General features: G+C 50.7%; 1 protein-coding gene across 38 annotated transcripts in view; it reads left to right on the forward strand.

Moving 5' to 3' along the window:
- The window catches only part of trol (terribly reduced optic lobes), a 331,282-nt gene that overhangs the window by 138,576 nt on the left and 169,847 nt on the right, over positions 1-22,859 (forward strand). For 37 of the 38 annotated variants that reach the window (XM_084599338.1, XM_084599340.1, XM_084599355.1 and 34 more), the window contains exon 2: positions 4,037-4,472. In XM_084599338.1, coding sequence (XP_084455464.1) covers positions 4,037-4,472 — 436 coding nt within the window. The remainder of the gene's footprint in view (positions 1-4,036; positions 4,473-22,859) is intronic. The other variant, XM_084599339.1, reaches the window with a different exon arrangement.

A 22,859-nucleotide genomic window follows, 5' to 3' on the forward strand; every position in this document is an offset into this window, starting at 1 on the left:
TTATTTCCCTCTAAAAGATTGCATCGTGGCCGCTTTTCAACCACCCAGGTTCCGCGGTCAGAGGCTAATGCGCTTAACGATGCGAAAGCTCAATGGTCGCAAATTTGTACCACTGCACGCAGCGATGAGCTTGTTCTCGCCTGTTTTCTCCCTTCACTGCCCGTGCAGGATGAGAGCATCGACTTTGCAGATCGTAGGCAATGCAGTAGTGCTGTAATGTAAATACTGAATTATAGCTGTTCTTCGGATCTTCCTCTATTCGGCACATACGCTGTTTTTGTGAATTTTTTATCATAACGTTTATGCATGTTTCCTATAAAGTTGAAATTATGGCACGCTTGCGAGGCACATGACCGTGATAGTTCACGGTTCATTGTTCACCTGTATAGCATACTGGATGCTGGAGTGCGTACAACTTTTTTTTTTTTTGTCGACCTTTTCAGGGAAACTTTCTAATGAAGCATTCATATTAGTTTTCCCGGTTCCACGCTTCGTTAAACGGGGCTGAGGAGGGTGCGGAAGGAGGAAAAACAATGCCGTGGTTCTCCCCTTTTCACCAGCTGTGCGCGCACGGAATCCGCTGCTGTTCCCACTTCTGCTTGCGTCCGGACTGTGAGCCGGTCGGCTTTGTCTACAACCCATTCTATTCGCGCGAGCGACTTTCAAAAATCTTGCCACCTAAATACGATCGCATTTGCGGTGTCATCTCCATCGAGGAACGCGCATTTTGCGATGGACGCAGCTAATTACTCTCCATTTACTTTTTTTTCTACTGGGACGACGGTCACACCTGGCATACGCTACTGAGGCAGATTTTTTCTTAAGCTAAATTTACTTTCTGGTAGCGCTTTTCGTATTTAAACTGGATCAATGAAATTTAATGAGCCGCCTTTACGGTAGAGAGGGCTGTTGGTTCGACTTCCTTCCACTAGAGTTGCTACTATTGAGGGGCAAAGCTGCCTACATACAGAGGCATCTTAGACTGCGAACCTTTCCTGTACTAAGCTAACGGATGCGAGCCAAATATCCGGCGTGGATTCCATCAACTTGTCTATACCTGTTGGCTGAAATACAGAGGAAAGCAGGCAAACCAATCCTCTTGGACGAAAAAGATGAATCCCGTGGGGAGGGCCCGGCAAAAACTCTGGTGGGCAGCTGAGATGGCAGCATTAGCCGGACAAGATGGTTGGTATGGAACAGGACTAATTAGAGATCAGTGGAAAACCTCTGCGTTGCAATGGATGCAACTGGGCTTACGACGCTGTTCTGGGCATGGTTAATCTGGAAGTTTTTTTGACGTACTTGCCTAACAACCGTGAGTCTATGAATGCCTCTCTTGCTACCGCTTCTCAGGGATGACGGTGCTACTTCAGGCAAGGGGGACAGACGCACCGACCGTTGTTGCGCTGGGCTCGTCGCGGTTGTTTCGTGGATAACAGTGGCGCTTCGATGCCCGGCCTGTTTCGGTGGCAGCGCTGCGCTTGTCTGCGAGGAGGAAATCTCGCCGCCATGCCGATCTTCCTTAATTCTTTCGAGAAACAAGGAAAATGGCTCCCGCGCTTCAGATTCTTCTCCACCTCACAGTTCTTCCTACTCTGGTTATTGTTCTGGGGTTGTTTGTAGCCCGCCGCGTCTTGTTGGCTCATAAGCGGAATTATCTCTTCGTTCTTCTCCCGGGACATCTACAATTCTCCTTGCACCCCGGCTTCCCACGTTTTCTGCGCTCGAATGAGTCCTCCATTTGGCAGCCAATCGCGGAGCTACGATGACCGTTTTTAGGATATTTGAAGTTACTCAAGACACTAACGTTGATCATACCGTGCGCGAGGTTTGTTCAGGCTTCTCGATAATATATAGCTCTATTTTAGAAACAATATCGTGCGCGAGGTTTGTTCAGGCTTCGCGATAATATATAGCTCGGCTATCTTAGAAACAATATTGCTAAACTAACTGCAATGGAGACCAGCCCTGAATCAGACCAGTTGCACATGAATGATTATCTAGATCGGGCGTGTCCTTATCATGAATTACCGCCCCACAGCACGAGTATTGAACCTGCGACGGCTCATTTTTTGTGTAGCACTAAGCTACGATTTCTTGGCGAGGTTAGCGAGGTTTTACGTGACACGGAGACTTGCAGCGTTCCTAAGAAAAAACAAAAGAAAGGAAAACCCGTGGACTGCTTTCGGCCTTTTGAACTAGCGTATCGCTCCCGACGAGTGCCGTACGAGCGCGTTTACTACCGCTGTTGCTGCTGCTGCCCTGTGAAGCGCTTTTCGGTGGCGCCGTGACTGCATCGAGGCACGGGCGATTAGCTTTCAAAGCTATCTGATCCAGAATGCGTGTACCCCGGGCGAGGGGTTCTTTGAACGCGACTGAAAGCCTTTTATAAACAGCCGCGCTTCCAGCGTGGCGACGTTGAACAACAAAAACTGAACGGCCCTCTCGCTCGCCCGCGTGCGCAAATCAGTGCCTTCTGGGAGCGCGCCTGTGCCAATTTATCACTAACGCGCACTACACAAACTATAGCCTCCCTTAACCTCCTCCCCCCCGCCCCCCGTTTCCACAAATCGCGTGCACGCGTGTGCGACCTTAATGCCCTTAAAGATCAGCATCTATGAATGAATGCTGTCGATGCTCGACGGGGGAAAACAAAACGTTTGCTTCGCTTCTGACGATGCCCCACCCGGCTTTCCGAGCCCTCGGAATAGATGGCCCTGAAGGAAGTTTAATGTCACCGAGTGCCGCCCTGCGACTCTGCCTTCGAGCTGCGATGCACTGACACGCGCTGTGCGTTAACATTTCCGGGAAGCTTCATACGATTTTTTTTTTTTTTTTGCGCTCCATTGAAACGAAGCTACGCATACAGTTATCCATAAGTAGCCGAAGTAAAAGTTTAAAGGAAGTGAAGAAGTAGAGGAAAGTAGGTTTAACAGATGTGTTAAAAGTTGGCTAGCTTGCATTGGGAGAAAGGGGAAGAGGGAATGTAAGTTTTACTATACGCTCACCTGCAAGCAAAGCTGCAGCTGAGTGTTATTTGCTCTGGCGCTGTTGTAAATAGGCGTCAACTGCATCAGTCGTTGCTCAACGGTGTGAATAATCCGTGATGGAAAAGGAAAGGATTATTCGCGCTACACTGCCTTTTACCGAACGACGCAAAACCAGTGACCGCTCGCTTCTCCTGTATATTGGCTTCGCCTCATAAAGACTCTTTATGAGGTCAAGCCCACACAAGGGGGCAACAGAAGGTACACCGGCGTTAAACAGGGGGCAACATTTCGGGGTCGGGCGAGAAGAAAGGCATGCGCTTGCTCATTTCACCAGTTACAACAGTGGAAGGTGGCTGTCACGCTGGAGAAACCCGGATGGTGACTATCGCGAAAACAGAAGCCTTTAGCGAGTTGAAAACATTGCGCGACCACAGGGTGGTGCTTCGTAAAAACACGTTTATGGCAAGAGCCAAGGAACTGCACAACGTGAGAGTGGGAATGAAAGGCTGCAAGGTGGAGAGTGAAAAAGTGCAATGTGGAGAGTGAAGGAGGATGGTACGGTGAGAGCAGGCGAGAGGGATCGCGTTCAGTTTGCATGACATGACTTAATGAAATATGAGTGCGCTGAAGAGAAACGGGCCCGTGCGGCCCGTAGCGCCCGCTCGCCTACCGACAGGTCTACAAGGCGCGGCGATTGGTCCCACTGCTGTGATGGCCTCGCGCCCTCTCCTTTTAGAACGGGGTATTGGTCCGGCACCTGAAATATGTCTGCCACTTCTCAGATCAGACCTCCTTTTGTAACAACCAAGAAATAGAAAAAGCCTATCAGCTGAAGGAGGATTAGTGTTTAATTTCAGATATCTCATTATTTATCTGACCATACAGCAAAGCCGAAATACCTGAGCAGCTGCGCCTAAATTTCGTATTACAGAGTATCATAATAGTCGGCCAATATATTTGAGCCGCAAATATATTCAAGTTGACTTCTTCCTTTTTTTTGCCCTACGTTGGTAGGCTTGTCTTATTTGCCCGCTCTGCTTCCGCAGGTGGACCCGGACATTACCTTTGACGATGCGAGGGACTCTTCGGACCACGAAGCGCTTTCTCGGAGGCATCGCGAAGTGTCGGACCACAAGCTGACTGCGATCGCTAATGCCATCCTACGGCGCGTACGGAGGGCCTGGTTCTGGTCGGATAGCAAGGGCGACACCAAGCCAGAGGACGTCGGTGCCAGCGCCTCGACGGAAACCACGACGCAGTCGTCTGTGAGCCAGTACACAACCCGACGTTACGCTCGTAACTCTGACGATGACGAGTTCGAGTCATCTGGTGACGGCATGGGCGACGACGAGGACTTTGATGGCATCACGTCGGCTACTCACAGCGGCGCCGGGCCTTTCGACGGACCCGGCGTCAAGACCGTTCACACCCCGCACGTTCCCACCCATGGAGGCCCTGGAGTCAAGAAGATCGGTGAGCCAGGTAAGAACCGACACTCTCCTTTCGCAGACTCTGGTCGTGCGCTATTTCATTCGCTGATAGCATTGTAAGTCCCGTAGTGTTTCGGGCATGCCTCGTGTGCAGCGGCGCAGTCTGGGTTGCCCGTTATGCCGCTGTTTAGCGCCCTTCGTCAGCGGCAAGCACCTTCCCTGCATCGCAAATGTGCAGGAGGCGAAGACAAACTTGCATAATGTTCAAACGTTTGCTACAGGTGCGATGCCGTCTGTAAGGCAGGCACGTAATTGATGCTGCTGTCAGCTTGTCAATCTCTGGTCGGGTTTGTGGCAGCTGTGGCCTGGCTGATAAGTAAAAGGATAACCATAAAACTACTCAGTGGCCACCTTGCAGTGTGGGAGAAATTAGAGGGGCACGACCACGATCTGTCGTACTAGCCCAGCGCCCCGGTGGTCGTGCGTGGTACGTACCGCTTAGGTCATGTCATGTATGACCATATGCTCACACAGTGACGGAGTGAGAAGCAAGGAGAGTTGCATATATAGCTAGTATATAGCATCTGCATTTGAGTGCGGAGGTGGTAGTCCCAGGGCCATGCATTAAAGACTGAGTCAAGCTTGAAGTCCTTGAAACCGGTGCACTTCGTGTAGTTAACGTCAAGCTTATTTGTAACTGTCAAAAATCTCGGGGTTTAAGCATGCCTTGAACCTATTGATAGAGCGAAAGCTTTGAGTGTTGCAGCGAATATTTCTGCGGACACCTGGATTTAATGTGCCGCCGTCACAACGTTAGAACGAACCTTCTGTCCTAACAACTCGCTGTTCGCCTCTACCAACTACCGGGTTATCTATCTTCTTCTTCATATTTCCCCTACTTCTTCTTTTACTTCTTCTCCCTCTTCTTTCTCTTTTCTTTTCTTCGTCTTCTGCAGTGCCACGCCATCGGCTTGAAAACTTCAGTTTTGTAGCTAAAGCTACACTACTGTAAGTACAGACATGCATCTTCACACATCGGAGGTTCGAGATTGTTTATTAGTCGACACTCAGTGAAGGGTAACTGCGAAAGTTTTCAATGTGTGATCGATAACAATAGTAAGATAAATTACTACCGATCGACTGACCGTCGTGGTTCAAAAGATGTAGTGTCAAGTATTAGAGGCCACCAACATACAATGCGCACAGCCGACGCTACCCTTCATAGGGTGCCGCGACACTGAACGCTTGAGTCTTTGTAGCTCTTGACGTGCAGACTGCTGAGGGGATGCTAAATATCCGCAACGGGTGCTGCACATGCAGGCATAGGCACGCAGCCAACCGGTCCTCCTGTTTGTTTTGTTTGCAACCCGTTTTATCAAGTGTGCCCGGTTCAACTGCGTTTACTTTCTGGGTTTGCATTCGTTGCTTTCTGCGCTGAAGGAACTGGCCCGGTGCTGAACACATGTGCTCGAGAGACCGCCCAGCCCGGGCGTGTCGATGAACCCGCCCCAAGAAAAATAAACGATAGAAACATGGCCTGGGCAAAAAGGCGTAACTTAAGAGCCTGGCTGTAGGCCAGTTTGGTCCGACATCGTGAAATTAAAACCGCGGAAATGACAGCACGGAGGCAGGGAGACGACACAGGACGCGCTGGTTCGGATTCCTCTGCGCGAAAATGATTCCATTCTGTCTTAGTGTGGGTAGCTGTGCGAACGTGTCAAAGTATAATCTGATTCTTAGTTTGGAAGAGGTAAACTCCTCTCTGCTACGTAGCTAGCCCGGTTCTTAGGCTGGTGTGAATTTCAGCCCCAGAACCAACTATTAACGAGCTATAGTTAACACGAAAACTGTAAAGCTTAGCGACCTTGGACAGAAATCATGCATGCATGCATGCATGCCTGTATGCATGAGACACTGGGACTGATTCTAGTGCGAAGACATTACTTCACTGGGTCTAGGCGGTTCAGATTCTCCCCTCCATTAAGATGGAAGTGACGTCAGAATCCAGGCTTTCAGGATCCTTGTACGCTGTACCTGGGTCACGCAGGCACGTTCGTAAGGCGTAGTTAAAGCGGGGCTTAATTCCCTTGGCATCCAGTTTCTTACCCTTCGCAACCATCGATTTTGGCTTCGTATTAAAAGTTGTGCGCATATACAATTTTTGTTTTTCGTCTAGGCGGGCTGACGTGGCGCTCCGGAGGTTTTATTTTTCCAAGAGGCGTCTAGTATTCGGATATGATAGGGGCAAGGGGACGATGAGGCGCTTCATGAATACGCAAAGTTAACATTACCAGGCAACTTAAATACCGTCAGCTTTCTCAGCTGCTTTGAGATTCGTTGAATATCTCACAGGGCACTTGAGGTGGCCTAGTATCCAGGGGTGCGTGTAGCAGCAGTCGGTTATTTCCGCTCGCAAGGCTTGGATAGCAACGCGTTACGAGGGAAGCCTCTGCAATCTCCAGTATTCCATTTCTCCTACAAAACACACTCGCATTCGCGGCACGAATGTCTATTTGGCGCCTCAGTATCACCGACACCGGCTGTGGCTTTGGCCAGCGAGAAAGAGGAGGCTTGCTTGGGCATTCCTACTGTACTCCCGTGCTGGCCAACACATTGACCGAGTGCCCCGACAGCGGCGCTGAATGCCAATGTCGGAGAGCAGCTCGAGTTCGTTACTGTATGCAGTCACGTCCGAGGCGCGGCTCGTTGGACGTGGGGAGCGAACATCGCTGCCCTCAAGTCTCTCCCGGATACGCATCAAAATGGGGAAGCTGTGCTCGGTGGACGTGGGGAGCGAACATCGCTGCCCTCAAGTCTCTCCCGGATACGCATCAAAATGGGGAAGCTGTAGAGAAAATGAATGGCATACCCGAGGGAATGCGGGATCCTCCTTCCACCGGCGAGTGGGATTTTGGAGAGCTAGTCATTCTTCATTTCCGCTTTGCCATTCTTCCTTCTCTTACGAACGAAATCCGGATCAGTAAGAACTAAAACAGAGGCGATATGGAGACGACTGTTGCGCCAAGTGGCCGCGCGTAATTCGCTCAGTGCTTCCGCTTAAGCCTCACGAAGTCAGTCTGACGTTGCTGCAAGCGCAGTACCGTAGTCAGCTTTGTTTGAAGTGGATGAGGTGGTGTGGTTGGCCTGTAAAAATGAGTTTGTGTATAACCATAACAGCTTGTCGACTCCGGAATACACTTTGGCGTATAGCGCGAAGAATCTTTTCGTGGGAATATTAACGACGAATGAGATGGGAGCTGGAAGGAGTTTGAGAGACATGCACTCATCAGTGGTGCCGAGTGATGAACGCAAAACTAAAACGAATCCTGTCGAAGCAAGTGTTTGGCATGTACAGCCTCGTCCACTTCTAGCTAGAACACGGTCACTGCTTTCAAGGTGTCATTGCATCCGACCCGGCCACGCAGTAATCTAAAGTGGCTGGCCATGTGAAGCAGCACATCCGTGTCTCTGTGTGCTTGCATCGCTTTGCATCGATATCTGCCTGCGTCAGATACAATGTTGCTTTAAAAGCAGTGACCGTGTTCTAGCTAGAAGTGGACGACCCTGTACATACAGTCGCGAACAGAATACTGGACACGTTTCGGCGGCTCAATGTTTTGACACGTACTCTAGCGAAAACCTCTTGCACATGAAGGCAGCAAACACTTGTTTCGCGCTGATCGATGTAAATAGAAGTTTTAGCGCCTTCCATACTATTGTCTGCCACTGTACGTTGACGGTAGCCTTAACGTTGTTGCTTGCGGAAGTAGTAGGAAAGTAGTAACAAAACCAGATGACATTTGCATCGGTCATTTAGGGGAGCGCTTTCACTATGTTTTAGCGCTGCCTTCAATTCGGTGCACTTGGGCCCGTTGACAATTGGTGAAACACATTAACGTTTGTTCTGCTTACTGGATATACAACGCGCTAACGATCGGTGAAATAAGTTTGCGCGTTCTGGGGGGCCTATATATGTAAGCATACATACTGCTCTAGGGCTATTTCATCCCTTTGCGGTTAGACATCTGACTTATGCTGTGAAGTTGCTTCAATGGCAGAAAGAAGTCTGACGCGTTTATCTTCTAGGTAACGGATTGTCATGAGTACTTTCTTCGAAAAAAGTCTAACATGCACACTATCGCGTTATACATTAAAGGTACGCACTGGCTTCTGACTCGCACACCGTTGCTTCTCTGGCGATGGCACAGAGGTCGCCTCAGCGCCGCAGACCGACTCATCGTAGCGACGCCCTGAGTTTCCCATAAAAATCCGCTCAACCAGATGGCGAACGGCCCGACATCAGCACACGTGCGAACCGCTTGCCTTGCGTTTTTCTTATGCCCCGAAATGGTTGCAGCGCGCGTTTCCTCCATTTCCGTTTCCCGTGAAGTCTCCTTATTCTAGCGTAGAAAAGAAAAGAGCACAGCATCGACCGTCGCATAGAAAGGCGGCAGGTTGCACCCTTTCCGCAAAGCACCGCAACCGCTCGAAGCGTTGATCTTTAAGTTTTTCAAGAGCGCATGAATGGCACGCGCTGTTCAGTGGTAAGCCAGGGCTTTTTTTCTTTATTTGTACGTCCTTTGCACTGTTCTCGAAAATGTGGGCAAGTAGCTATTGCAGTCCGAGTGTATGTTCGCCCGTGTATCCGTTTCGAGCGGTATAAGCATCCTCGCTTCCGATCTCATCTTTTCACCGGAGCTTGCCGGTGTGCATTCGATATTTGTGTGTGTATAAATGAAGAGAAAAAGGAATTCAACGAAGACCGGAAGGTAGGGAAGAACCGTCTGGGAATTTCCTGTGTACGCGTGCGTTATACGCACGCTACCACGCTCCTGACGAAAGACGACGTCTCACTTTGTCATCCCCAGCTAGCGCATCAACGCCTTCTCGCAACGTCTTCCCCGAAACGGCTCGCCACCGCTCCGAACTGCCCAGTCGGGCTCGCTCACTCCTGACTTTTTTCGGCGAGCGTGGATAACGTACTTTGCAAAGGGGCTTCGAGTGGAAAATGTCTTCCCGGGCCATTCACGCAAACGCCTTCAGAGTTCCCTCCCTCGCAGACCCACGAGCGTCCTTCCCTTTACCGAGATTGAGAGTGCATCTGAATCTGAGCTCGGCTTCCGCGTCGTGAAATGTTCGGTATTTTGCTTGTGTTCATCTCTTGTCAGCGGAGGCGTGTGATGCGACAAGGAGGAATTTGTTTATTCACGGGAGCCGCACTTTTTCACGACGAAAAGAGGATTAAAAGTTGCTCTGCGCCTGTGCGATGCTTCATTGTTTTCAGTTTTCTCGCTCGCTCTATCTATGATGGGTCACGTCTACCGGTCGAAGGCGTTCCAGCGACTTCGCATTGATAATGTCTCGCTTTCGAATCCGAGCCATGTGGGCTTCACGTTTTGGCCTGATGAACCTTTAGTTCCGGAAACCTTTCCATCCGTCCGTTTTCTTCTATGCACGCTAAGGCGAGGCACGCTTTTTTTGTTTTTGTTTTTTAATTCGGCGGATTTGGCTCATTCGCTCTGAAAGCCTGTTATGGGGTTTGCTTCATGGACAGATATGTGAACAAGAAGCAGGACCTCCAGGGGCTGATAGAATCGCGCTACAAACGACAAAAAATAAACAAGCACTGAAGTGTTCGTATTCGATTCGCTTTGTTGACTGCAGGCCCATAGGATGCGCTGCAAGCGCACTAAATGCAACACTTTTCTTTCTTGCAACCCTTTCATTTCCGCGAACCTTTCATCGCGTCCTGCTTCATGGATCGCACCGTTTACGCCCCCCCCCCCCCCCCCCCCCCCCCTTTACGGGCTCGCTCCAATTGAACCCTCCGAACGAACATTGGATGGAAGGGTGGAGGGCATCAGCCAGCAACTGAACTCCGGTCCGGATCATTCTTCGTGCGTTTGCCTCCACCCCCTTCCTCCTCATCCCCTTGAGCTTCTTCTCGCGTGCGGCCGAGGATTCACGACTGTCAATGAATCCTCGCCCCTGGCGCCGCGTCCTTTCTCCGTCGCCTCCGGCCGGCCCATTTACGGGCCATACGTCACATTCGCGCAGCCTTCTCTCCGGCCTTTTTTTTTTTCCCGGCCGCCGTTGGCCGTCTGCAGAGACGGTCACGTATCGCTCAATCCTTCTTTTTTCCGGGTCCGTCGCGCGATTCAGTGTTTGCTTTTGTGCCGCCTGCAGCCGCCCTCAACCAATGCCAAGTTCAATGACCTCCTCAACGCGTATGGGGTGAGTTTCCGGCAGGCTCTTCTGTGCCAAGGGGCGACGCGATTTCCGAGCTGCTTTTGTGTCGCGGAGTATGTGCAGTGTGATCCAGCATAGAAAGGAACGGCTGGTTTTCGTTCAACCTTATTCAACCCCTAGTCAAAACATGAGCTCGATCGAGTGCCTAGAAGTCTGTTCAGTAGATTTCCTGTTCACGATTAAACTTAGGCTGGTTTCGGTGGTCGAAATTTCCGGAGTTCTCCACTACGGCGTCTCTCATAGCCTGAGTCGCTTTGGGAAGTTAAACCCCACAAACCAAACCAAACCTTTGTAGAGAGAAAGTGGTCGCCTTCCGACGAAGTCGTAGGTGTGGCACAGGTTTTCAGGTATAGTCGCTGCAGTTTTTTCCTTCAGCCCAGTTTACTGTAGTGGTACGCATTTCAAGAATGAAACTTCCACCACCTGAAACTTCACGCTAGACGGTTAGCTGGATGGCCCGCTTTGACTGGTGTTCGTTGCTGCGTCTTTTACTTGTATCCTACTAACCCGTTGCCACCTTTCAGTGCTGTTCAGCTAACGGACGCTGCTTTCACACTACACAGCTTTAGTTACGCTAACACAAGCGACATGACCTCCGTCTTGATTTGTTCCAAGGATACCGAATGTGCTGCAAATAACGTTTTTGTGAGCGGGGAAATAATGCCTGTGCACAGTTCGTCTTATGTCTGTATATAATCCGTTGTTCCCCCACAACTTTGGCCGGTAGTGGCATGGAGAGATCGCGTAGCAAAAACGTATACATGCGCGCGTGTGTGCGCGCGCATTCTTTCTAAATTGCAACAGCGGCGGGCGTTGCTCTCTACGTGTTCGTGCGGGGCGATCTAAGCTTATATATCTTTTCATTTTTTTATGCAAAACGCGCCACATCCCAGCGTCAGCTGTAAATGAATCTGCTTTGCTAGTTAAGCACTCTGGAACCGGATAATGCGTTTAGTCTAAGTACGTGCGGGCGGGTTTTTGTATGACGTCGCTCTTAAATATTATCACGCATTATTTTATATCCTTTGAATCCGTCAAGACTGAAATTCCTGAGGAAAAAAAAAAAAACACTTTACTCTGGTCACCGGTGGAAGCAATTGCAGGCCATGGTTTTAGAAGCAGTGGTCTAGGCTGCATGCCTTATATTTAAACTAAAACATTAAGCTCTTCTGTCATAGTCTCTGTAGTCGCGCGTTCTCTACATCCTTTAGCGTAGACAGGCAGGGTTGTATTACCTCTTCTCGTTCGCATTGACAGTATGGCAGCACTTACAGCAGCCTCAACAAAACATGTTCTTCCTACTGATGGCGTGCCGATATAAGAGAACGCGCTCACGAATGCTTACAGAGTGTTTATTTCTGCTTGTCGTTATCTCTTCGTTCGTCTGACACGCCCAGCAAAGTACTAACAGACGCGTCATGCAATATTGTCATAAAGGTCGCCTACGAAAGTCTTTTTGCGCCGGCTGACGTCGCTAGTTACACGACTGCACTCGGCACCTATATCCGGGCATGTCACCTAGCAAGCTGACGCGCGTACCGAAACAGCTTCTGCCGCGTCGAATGTCTCGGCAGCACGCGCGGAGGCGGCGGTAGTAGAAGGCGCGCCTAGCGCGCCCTTGCGGGCCTAGCTGGGTGACCTCCGCGGCACATCTTCGTCGCTCTGTGACCGCGAGCTCAGCGCTCCTCTCGCCCACTACGCATACTTGGCCGTGGGAAGCCTCCTGGGCCAAGGTTGGCGCTGCGTGCCGCAGCGCTGCGATTCCCCCTAATTCCGCCTTCCTTCGCTTCATACGGCAGTTGCAAACCTCGAGTTGCAAGTTCGAGCGAGTACTGCTGGAGCTAGCAGGTTCCTGCAGTACTTTCGCAATGCCCAGTGCCAGTGCTGACACCCAGTGAATGTTGCATGAAGAAAGGCAAATAAAAAAAAAAATTCGAGGCAGTGAATATCGATTCCGGGTCATGCGGGTGATCCGTGACAGTGATGCATGAAGGGTCAAAACACTACATCACAATAGGGGGCCAGTATGCGGGGGACTATTTACCGACACTGCTGAATACTAGTGTGAGCTGGTTGATGAAATGTGTTGGTTTTCTAGCCATAGGCTGTGCTCTATAAACTCTATTCACATTGAGAAGCGGCTATTCAAACTTTACCTAGCCACACGTAACCTGTCGGCAGCATATCTGCCTCTGACGCTGCGATGGTATGTTGGGCAGGATGTGTTCTCTCTAGTGCTCTGGGTTAATGAAATTAAGTGCTAGGCCATTAGACTGGCCGCCCTTTCAGCCACCTGTTTTCTGGTGTTTGTCCTCTCCTGGCGTTTCTCGCTAGGCGAGGAAGCTTATATTACGACGAACAAACTTTCCTCCAGCAGTAAGTCGATCCTACTTATGCGCGCTTTTATTTTTTCAGTTCAGGAGTAGTTCGAGCAGTTTGAATGCCACGGCATGGCTTCGTGGCACTGCTACAGCACACTTCCAGAAGCGCTGTGTGCGAGATGCTTCCCACGGGGCTTCCCAGTTTCGTATAAATGCGTTTCGTCTAAATGCACGACCCGCAGTAGAAATCCTTAAAATACGGTTTCTATGTGTACATAACTAACGGCTAGGTAAGACAACGCGTTAGCCCAGGACCACAGGAAGGCCTCGAGTTTCGTTCATCGCGGCTTCGTGTGGTTACCCGTAATGTGAAGCAGCGACAGACGTGGCCTCTGTTGCTCAAGGCATCCCTAACAGCTCAAGTGATTTATTTCTGGCGCCGCGGGCCGCCGCAAAGGCAACCAAAACAAAGGCACTCAGCCGAGGCACCCCTCATCCACTTGTCTTGCGCCACCTGATTGAAGCGCTGTCTGCTATGATATCGAGGCTGCTCGTGTTTGTCCCGGGCGCGTACATCGGCGGCAGCTTGCCAGGACTCGGCCCCATTTTTGAAGTCTCCCGCCTGCGCCAGGCTCGAAACGAAACGCCCGGCCTTGACACGGGGGATGCCGCCAGCTCGTGTCTTGCGTGTATGTCGGCCCATTCAGGAGTGCTTGTAGTAGTTTTTCTTTTCTTGCGCGAGCTAGCTGGTGGGCTTCGCGTTCCAAAGGTGGCGTCGATCCTTCGGCCAGCTGTGCTTTGGGCTCTGAAGTGTATGTAGAGCCCCTATTCGTTTTTGACGGATGGTGGCTGTGCCCTTTACCACGCGCAAGAATATTTTGGACGTGCAGTCTCTGTGTCGCTGTCCAGTGCTTGTTGGGTGAACTTTGAGTGCGTAGTGTGCGCTGCTCTTACCGCGCTTGCATAATGCTCTGGTGTTATTCGCGCGTGCGTGGATAGACTGGTCGAAGCCCAGCCTTTGCATATGTTCTGTGAAATGCAAAGTAGTGCTTTTAGAGACTGCATGCTCTGGGATATTTCGAATTGCCTCAGCACTCGTACCATGTCACGTCCTGATCGCATGCTCCGCCCGTATAACCGCCGCTCTGGGAATTTCATCCCTGTTGCGAGAGCATCGCCGCAAATGGCATGTGCTGCAGGCAGGCTAAACAAGCGCTTTTCATAACCGTTGATGTCCGTTTGACTCGACTTAGTCTCGCCTTCTGACTCTCGCGCTTAATCGCGGCTACCCTGTGTCAGTGTGTTGTACACCTATTGAATTGAATGAAGAATGAAAAAATATTTAGGAATGGAAGGGGTAAATTTCAATGTGCACCCGAACACCGTGAGGGGAGCGTGGAGAAATTCAGAGGTGCTGGTCTGGAATAATTAGCAGGCGGGTGTCCTTAATTTAATTACTCGTTAGCCGTGTGCGCTGCTGGAGGAGGAGATTAGCAACAAAGGAAAGGCGCGCTGTATAACTCTCGCTTTACTTCAGGTGAATGCTTGGTACGCACCGCGAGGGAAGCGTTGAAGAGGGTTGAAAATGCGGGAGGGGGACAGGGCAGGGGGGGGGGGGGGGTGGATCGGCGCCAAAGAGGGCTGCGCTGTCCAGTGGAAAGTGTGCGCTGCCGGGCGCGCTCGAGAAGTCCCTCCAATCTGGAAAGGGCACAAAGGAGCGCCATTGAGGGAGAAGCGATGCACTACGTGCGCTCCCTCCTCCTCCTCCTATGTGTCGCCGTTATAATCCTTTCGACGCTCGCCCGTGCAGCGTTCCGGGTGCCTTTGCTGCTCGCATCGCCGAATGAGTCGTCGGTTCTCGCGCGCGCACATGCCTGAATTGCGCGGTCTTCGGAGTGCAGTGGTGGTTCGATGACTCCGCGCCGAAACCCGACAGTCCGTGCTGGATGTTGTGAGCGTAGTACGTTCGTCGCCGAACACGCCACGATGGTGGCCGACAGCTTGCTTCGAGTCACGGCGGTGTCCAGATTTCCCGGAACTTCAGTTCCTCGCGTCTCCAATTCGCTCCAGGTCTTGGTGGCTGCTGTGGTTATGTTGGCATTTTTTGGTGAGTAAAGTATGCTTTTTCTTTCCGTACTTGGCTCATTCACAGCATCGAGATCTGACACAATCGCCAGTCGCGCAGTTTATTCGCGAAGAATTCAACATGTAGTCGTACTTGACGTTTCCGTTTGAGCTTCGTATTTGTCTTCCGATTGTTTCGATCCATGCGTTTCAGCAGCTTGAACGAAAAATTAATAAAATAATTAGCGTGAGGCCGGGTCTCGGCTCAAAAGATGGCACGCCTTTCTGCATGCTTCAGTAGCGCACTGAGTCCGCAATGTTAAGCGGAGGCTCTTTGACTGCCCATTTTGATCGAGACCCGTCTGTCGCCACTTTCCTTACTGTGGGAAGGTGGTATAATCGTTTCCTTAATCAAATTTTGATGCCAGTCACGATGGCTTTGACTGTATGCGGCAGGGGCTACCAGTCCTCCCGCCATTCATTGTTTTGCTCATCCCCAGCAAAGCTTGCGAGCATTATATCACAGAACGAGGTCCAGGATGCGCTTTGGAAGCTCTAATTGAGTTGTGGCATTTCATAGCTGGCCCCGCCGGGGTGGTGCAGTGGTAAGACGCCCGACTACTGTGCCGGAGTTCCCGGGTTCGAACCCGACCGCGGCGGCTGCGTTTCGATGGAGGCGAAACGAAGAGGCGTCGTGTGCTGTGCGATGTCAGCGCACGTTAAAGATCCCCAGGTGGTCGAAATTACTCCGTAGCCCTCCACTACGGCTCCCCTTTCTCTCTTTCCACTTTCATTCCCACCTTCCTCCCTTCCCTTACGGCGCGGTTCGGGTGTCCACAGAGCAAGTGTGACAGTTACTGCGCCTTTCCCTTCTTGTGAACCAATTTTTATTTCATAGCTGCGCTTATAAGCAAGAGCGTTTCGTACTCATGACCGACCGTGCTTGGGCACTTGAAACGCCGCCGCGCATTAAAGGTTGCAAACCGCATCTAAGACAGTCAGAGATAAGATTAGAATTTCACAGTATGTTTCAGGGGCACGTGCTCTCAACTTCTGTATGCGCTTCCGCTCTGTATTGTCTGGCAACGGCACACGACCACGAACGTATTTAGAGAGGTTCCATCCGAAGATAGCGCCAAGACTTCTCGCGTCCGGTGCCAAACAACTTTTACCTTCCAATTCGTGAACGACCGGCCGACTAGCGGCGCGCACGTTACACGGGTGCAGCCTACACCTTGGCGCAGGGATGCGCGTTTGAAAAATCGCTGAGCGGAGTTGTTGCGTGGGTCAGAGACTTTGTCGAGGTCGGCGCCGCATTGGCAGCACGGGCTGCGCGCTACGTCGCACTATGCGCGCGCGCACATGCCTAACCCTGTCCCCTTGCTGCGAGAGTACGCCCCGTCCAGCCTCGCATGCAAATCGTGCCCGCGTTGCCTGCTTGTATTGCCTGCTTTCTATGTGTGTGCATTCTTTTGTTTTGCCCGCTATGCGGGGTGGAAGGCGTGGCGTCCGGAAGCGGGAATTCATTTATCGTCCTTGTTGGACCGGTCCTGATGGCGCGTTGTTAAACGATGCCTGAGCGGCAGCGAGCTATTCGGCCCTGCAGAAGCAGACCTTATGGTATGCAGGTTATCTCGCTAGTTTAGCGCGCTAATTTCCATTGGACAACCAGCTGGCGTACGGTCACTGCGGAGACCGACAACTTGCGACGCCTGTGGTATTCGCAATTTCTTTTTACCCCTGAAGGCATTCGGCGAGCTTTGCGGCCGTCTCTCGGCAACGCGCAAAAAAAAATCTTTATTATTGCCAATTGGCTTTCTTTGGGGCGCACTTGACTTCGTAGAATTATGGGATGCGCATTTGGAGCCGATACTGAATATCTGAATTCAGTGTGCAATGCTTGAATTTCGCAGACACATTGAAAATGACAGCAATCTTTTCTTTTAAAGAGTAAAGATCAATTTGGGGCTGCGTTGTTTTTTCGGCACAAAAGGAAGCATATGTTTGCCCCGCCGGGGTGGTGCAGTGGTAAGACGCCCGACTACTGTGCCGGAGTTCCCGGGTTCGAACCCGACCACGGCGGCTGCGTTTCGATGGAGGCGAAACGAAGAGGCGTCGTGTGCTGTGCGATGTCAGCGCACGTTAAAGATCCCCAGGTGGTCGAAATTACTCCGTAGCCCTCCACCACGGCTCCTCTTTCTCTCTTTCCACTTTCATTCCCACCTTCCTCCCTTCCCTTACGGCGCGGTTCGGGTGTCCACAGAGCAAGTGTGACAGTTACTGCGCCTTTCCCTTCCTGTGAACCAATTTATTTAGGAAGCATATGTTTCTGAGAAAATTGTGTACATTTTCCTGGGTCCCAGCTCAGTCTACTGACGCCATGGCTCTGTGATCTGAGAGAAAAACTGCCGTGACATGATTGCAATCTCCTTCCGAAAGAGGCTGTGGTGATGGGGAGTCGTGCTGCTACTATTTTCTTCTCGTTCAGGGGAAAGTCCAGTAGCCGAATGAAATCTGGCGCTTTTTACGCCATAAAATCGAAAATGGACGCATTAAACGTGCGGGGAGCTTGCTGGAAATGGCACGTCTGCTGATGACCTGTTGCAGTGATTACGGGGCCAAATTTGAACTGCTTGCTGTACTATACATGTCGTATCACACTTTTCTTTTGCTTCGTCACTCTGAACAAAAACAACCACGCAGCCTTCAGTGTTATTCGCTATTTCATCCCAAGCCGCGAAGCAAAATGTGCATGACGTGGCTCATGCTGTTCGAATTGGGCGCATTACTCACCGCATCACATCAGCGGCCATTGCGCGAAGAAAAAAGACCGAACTTGCTCGATTTAGAAAGTGATGATTTTTTAGTTTCGAAACTGTGGTGTGGAATCCTCTTGTCGGCGGCTTCGAACACCTCGCTGACATGGACTGTCCAAATGTTAATTAAAAAAAAAAAAGGCAACTAGTGAGCTTCTATTGATACCCTACGCAGTTAAACGCTTTTTAGCAAATTATTCACTCTGTGGTTGACTTTGCTCACGAAAAGATTTTAACTCCCTTTAACAAGGAGCCCTTGAAAGTTTGGTTTGGTGTATGATTGTTTAACGTCATAATGTCATTCGGGCTATGAGGGACACTGTAGTGGGGGAGCTCTGAGAATTTTGACGAGCTAGGGCTATTCAATGTACACCGACGTCGCACAGTACACGTCCTGGGACCTGACAATAAAGCGCGTTGGTATTCCTTCAGCAAAAGTTCGAAAACAACTGTTCTAGGTATTGGCAAGAAACTATGGTTAAAGTCAAAATAAAAGCTAAATACATTAGGCACCATTAGCGGCCCTTTCCGGGAGGGGAACTGCACGCGTCGAAACCCCGTATCTCTGAGCTTGCACTACGTCAACTTAAAAACACCCGTTGTTTTCAATAAATACGGTTAAGACTCGACACGTTGGTTTTAAGACCATTTTAATCTCAGCCGTACAATCGATTTTCACTGATCGCACGGAGTTGTCCTAAGTGCCCCTTTAAATGTGTACAGGTCCCTCCCATGTGAAAGGAAATGATTGTTGGCGCAAGATGAGCAAATTTTTTCTTATTATGGCTGTCAACGGGAAATCTGGCTAGACGGCGGAAATACGTGTACCTCTCCCTGTTACGCATAATTATGGCCCAAAAAAGGGCTCAATCTGTTCCCTAACAAGCGGAAAAGGCATGTAAACGACCTTTAAACTCCACGGTCGTTCTCACTCGTTATGCTGCGAGTCCCCCGCTGCCCTTTTATGAAGATCGGCGTCTGTTTTTAGTTTTCGTCTTTTTGAATCCGCTAATTAAACCGAAACTAGATTCGCGCGTGTACCACATTTACCCAAATTATAGTATAGTCATAGTTTGTGCGCGAGGGGGGGGGGGGGGGGAGAGGAAATCAATTCTTATTAAGCTGCCCTATTCTCATCAACCCCGCTCTCCAGCGCGTCTTTCCCAGCTCTAATCTTCGCAAACAGGCATTTTTCTTGGCCAGAATGCGCTCTAGGCGAGAGACCTTTGAAATGGGAGCTTTCACCAAAAGGGAAACAACCTACTAAATGGCGTTTCTTGTTCGGTGTACAGCGCGGTTTGCGACGCCTTTTATACCAGCACCTAAGAACAGCGTCCTAGTTTCGACCCAGTTTCTGCTCGTCGTTTTGAAGCGTTCATTACAAGTCGGCGCGCTTTGTATGAGCTTGCGTGTGGTAGCAAAATACGCATTCTTTCAGTCCTGTTTATTTTAACGCAATAGCATCATAGGGCCCCGTTTGCCCCTCAGTGGTGGGGCAGTAGTTAGGGCGCTCGACTACTGTGCCAAAGGATGCAGGCATCGAATCCCAGCCGCGGCGGCCGCTCTTCGATAGAGGCGAAAAGCAAGGCGCCCGTGTGCTATGCGATGTCAGTGCGATGTCGGTGCACGTTGAGGAATCCCAGGGGGTTGAAATTTCCGGATCCCTCCACCACGGCGTCTCTCACAGCTTGAATAGCTTTGGGACGCTAAACCCCACAAACCAAACCGACAAAGGGTGAGGTAAACCTTGCTCTAATGGGACAACGTTAATGTCCCGTTCTGCAGAAGATGAAGCGTCGGCGTTGTCGGCTTAAGCGAAGAATCGCGAGCCTATCTCTGGCAGCTGACATGGCCAGGTGCTGACTGGTGGGTATAGTCAGGCTGATGATGACTGGTGGGTGGATGGTGTGTCGTCACTAGACCACATGACATGGCCGAAACTGGCACTCTTGGATCTCCAGTCATACACGCTACAAGGCCACACAGGCACGTTCGTACGTACGGCTTGCTTAAGGTGCGGCTTTGTGTCGATGCCAAGTGGTCTTGCAGCTGACAACTGTATTCTTAAGATTACGTGAGAGATGAGAGACGCAAGTCCAGAGATTAGGGATTTGTTGTGCTCATCAACGCGACATACCACACCGTCGGCTTCTGGACTGGCGCCTGCTCGTCGAGAGCGCAGCGGCGGGGCGTGCACTTGAGAGCCGGAGCGCGGTGCGTGACTTTTCGTTAATTTCCCGTGACCCTGGATCGCGGATTGCCTGGCTGGTGCGGATTTCAAGTCGCCGACGCAACGCCGCCCACAAGACTACTCCGGATGTCCCGCGTCGGCAAGGCGAGCAGCACTATTCCGAACCACAGATCATCCACGGTGTGTGAAGGTGTGTGTTTGTGTGTGTGCGAGCGCTGGGCTTTTGTATAAAGGAGCCGCGGAGGCCAGGAAGCTCATTCCCACGGGACTCGGGCTGTCCGGCAAGGACGTACGTGACCACGGCGGCGGATTTGAACTCTGGAATGTGCACGCGTGATGTTGTGCGTACAGGATGACGGGAGTGAGGAGGAACTGTGCTGGAGCCTATTGGCCCCGAGTTGTCGTGACGCTGGGGCTATGGCGACCCGGCCTTCACTTGGTAGCGTGCAGAGACTCGGGTTGAAGAAGGACTGAATCTTCGAAGTTGGTAAAATATGTACAAGCAGGTTTAATGGCACTTTGAGAAAACTTATTTACAATATTTACACGAAAAAGAAGGGTACATCAGCAAAATGGCAAGCGTTAAGAGTTCATAGCGAGAAGCGACTGGATGAGCCGTTTACCCAGGGCCCAGAGCGACATTTCGTGCTCTGCAGCGTCCTTAAAAACCCCCTATGTCCAGCCCCTCTCTGAAGATGCTGACCAACCAAATCCAGGGCACGCCCCTCAGGTATCGGCATCCAATCGAACACATCACTGCACTGATGGTCTGAAGCACTGACTGGTCCGGCATTCATTCGTTGGGCGTGATCACTTGTTGGCGGGAAAAGCTTGGGAACGGCGAGGAGAGGAGGTACATTTCTATTCTTCAGCAAAGAAACCACAGGCTGGTTCTGACAAGGGGTTTTACTTCTCAGAAACCCGAGTGCACGTGGCGCCGCATCCGCTCCCAGCATTGTCCGTTTTCGACAATTGCAAATCTTTCCTGCATTCCCAGGAAATCACTTAATGGCCGTATGAGTCATGCTCCTTTCTTGTCCTGCACGTCAGCGGACATGTCACTCTGTCGTCTCCTTTGGATAGGAGGCATTCATCACTGGAGGGTAGCCCTTCTCGACTGGAAGGGTGAACAAAAGAAAGCACTTCCTGCTATTTCCCGCAGGGGGACGTTTCTTTGTGTTTTTTCCAGACGTTCTCTTGCCAGGGTCAATTTGGCATTTGCAGGTTGTCCACAAAGCAAAACAGGCTTACAAAACAGGATTCCTGGAAACAGGCTCACTTAGAGCCATAGGACCATCACCACGTATTCACAAAACTTTTCCATGCCCACAGGCGAACAATAGAGCGCGCAAATGCGGATGCACGGTCGTAACAGCCTCCTCCCCCGCCAGAAGAGACTCGGAGGGCAGCAGCCGCAGCTGCTGCATGAAGAGACGACTTAATGGCCTGCACGTGAACGCTTGAAGCTCGCTGTTGCTTGTCGCGTTGTCTTGATTGTTGTAGGCCAAATTGCTCGAGCTGTCTGAAACTCAACCACATGTCCAAACAAGCACTCGGCTCCCGTCTGAAGAGACCAGGTTAAAAGAAAACTGCCATTGTTGTTCGAGAAAAGCCCACTCTCAAGACGTTAGGACCTACGTATTCCTAGAAAACCAAACGTGCTGCTTTACATAGTCACACATATACAAGCGCACGAAAAAAAAAAAAAACCTGATTATCAATTTGGATACATGGTGAGGAACATCTCGGACCGCTTAGAAAGAGCGGCTAAGCGCGTCCGCATTCCCATTTAACTTCCCCTTTTTGTATCTTATTTCAAAATTGTACTGCTGTAAAATCAAGCTCCACCTAAGAAGGCGACTGTTCTTCGATGTCGCAGTTTGCAGCCAAGCCAGGGGACAATGGTCCGTCTCTACGGTGAATTTGGCCCCTCCAAGATAGCACTGTAATTTTTGAATGGCCCATACAATGCAAGCGCATTCTTTCTCTGACGCGCAATAAGCCCTCTCTCTAGAACTCAGTTTTCTGCTCAAGTAGAGCACGGGGTGCTCATTACCGTCGTCATCTCTCTGGCAGAGAACAGCACCTAGCCCTCGATCACTGGCATCACACTGGACCGTGAATTCTCGGTCATAGTCTGGAGCTCGCAATACCGGACGGCTAATCAGCACAGCCTTCAGGTTTACGAAGGAGGCTTCCTTTTGTTCGTCCCAGACTACATTTGTCGGTTCTGTCTTGCGGAGAGCGTCGGTCAGAGGGCTAGCCAAAGCTGAATAGTTAGGGATGTAGTGATTGTAGTACCCAGTCAGACCCAGGAATGCTCGAATTTCCGTCTTCGTGCTCGGCCGCGGGCAGTCTGCTACCGCAGAAATCTTAATCTCGCTGGGTTTCCTGAAACCTTGACCTACATTGTGACCCAAGTAGTCCACGGTCGCCCTTGCCAGGCAACATTTCTCGGCCTTTACGGTTAGTCCAGCTTGACGCAAAAGGCTCAGTACAGCTCTTAGATGTACCATATGGTCCGCCCATGAGTCGGAAAAAACCGCAATGTCATCTAAATAAGGCACTGCGAATGTTTCACACCCCTTTAAAACCCTATCCATGAGTCGGGAAAAACAAAATAGAGCATTTTTGAGCCCGAAACTCATCATTGTTGGCTGGTAGCTGCCCGTCGAAGTGACGAAAGCCGCGTATCTGCTGGCGCGTTCAGTGAGCGGTACTTGCCAGTATCCTCGAGTAAGGTCCAGCGTAGTCACATATGCCGCTCTACTGACCTGTTCTACTCTCTCCTCAATATT

The sequence above is a fragment of the Amblyomma maculatum genome, chromosome 3 (genome assembly GCF_055883805.1).
Source record: "Amblyomma maculatum isolate TAMU_Amacu chromosome 3, ASM5588380v1, whole genome shotgun sequence".
In the NCBI taxonomy this organism is placed as follows: domain Eukaryota; kingdom Metazoa; phylum Arthropoda; class Arachnida; order Ixodida; family Ixodidae; genus Amblyomma; species Amblyomma maculatum.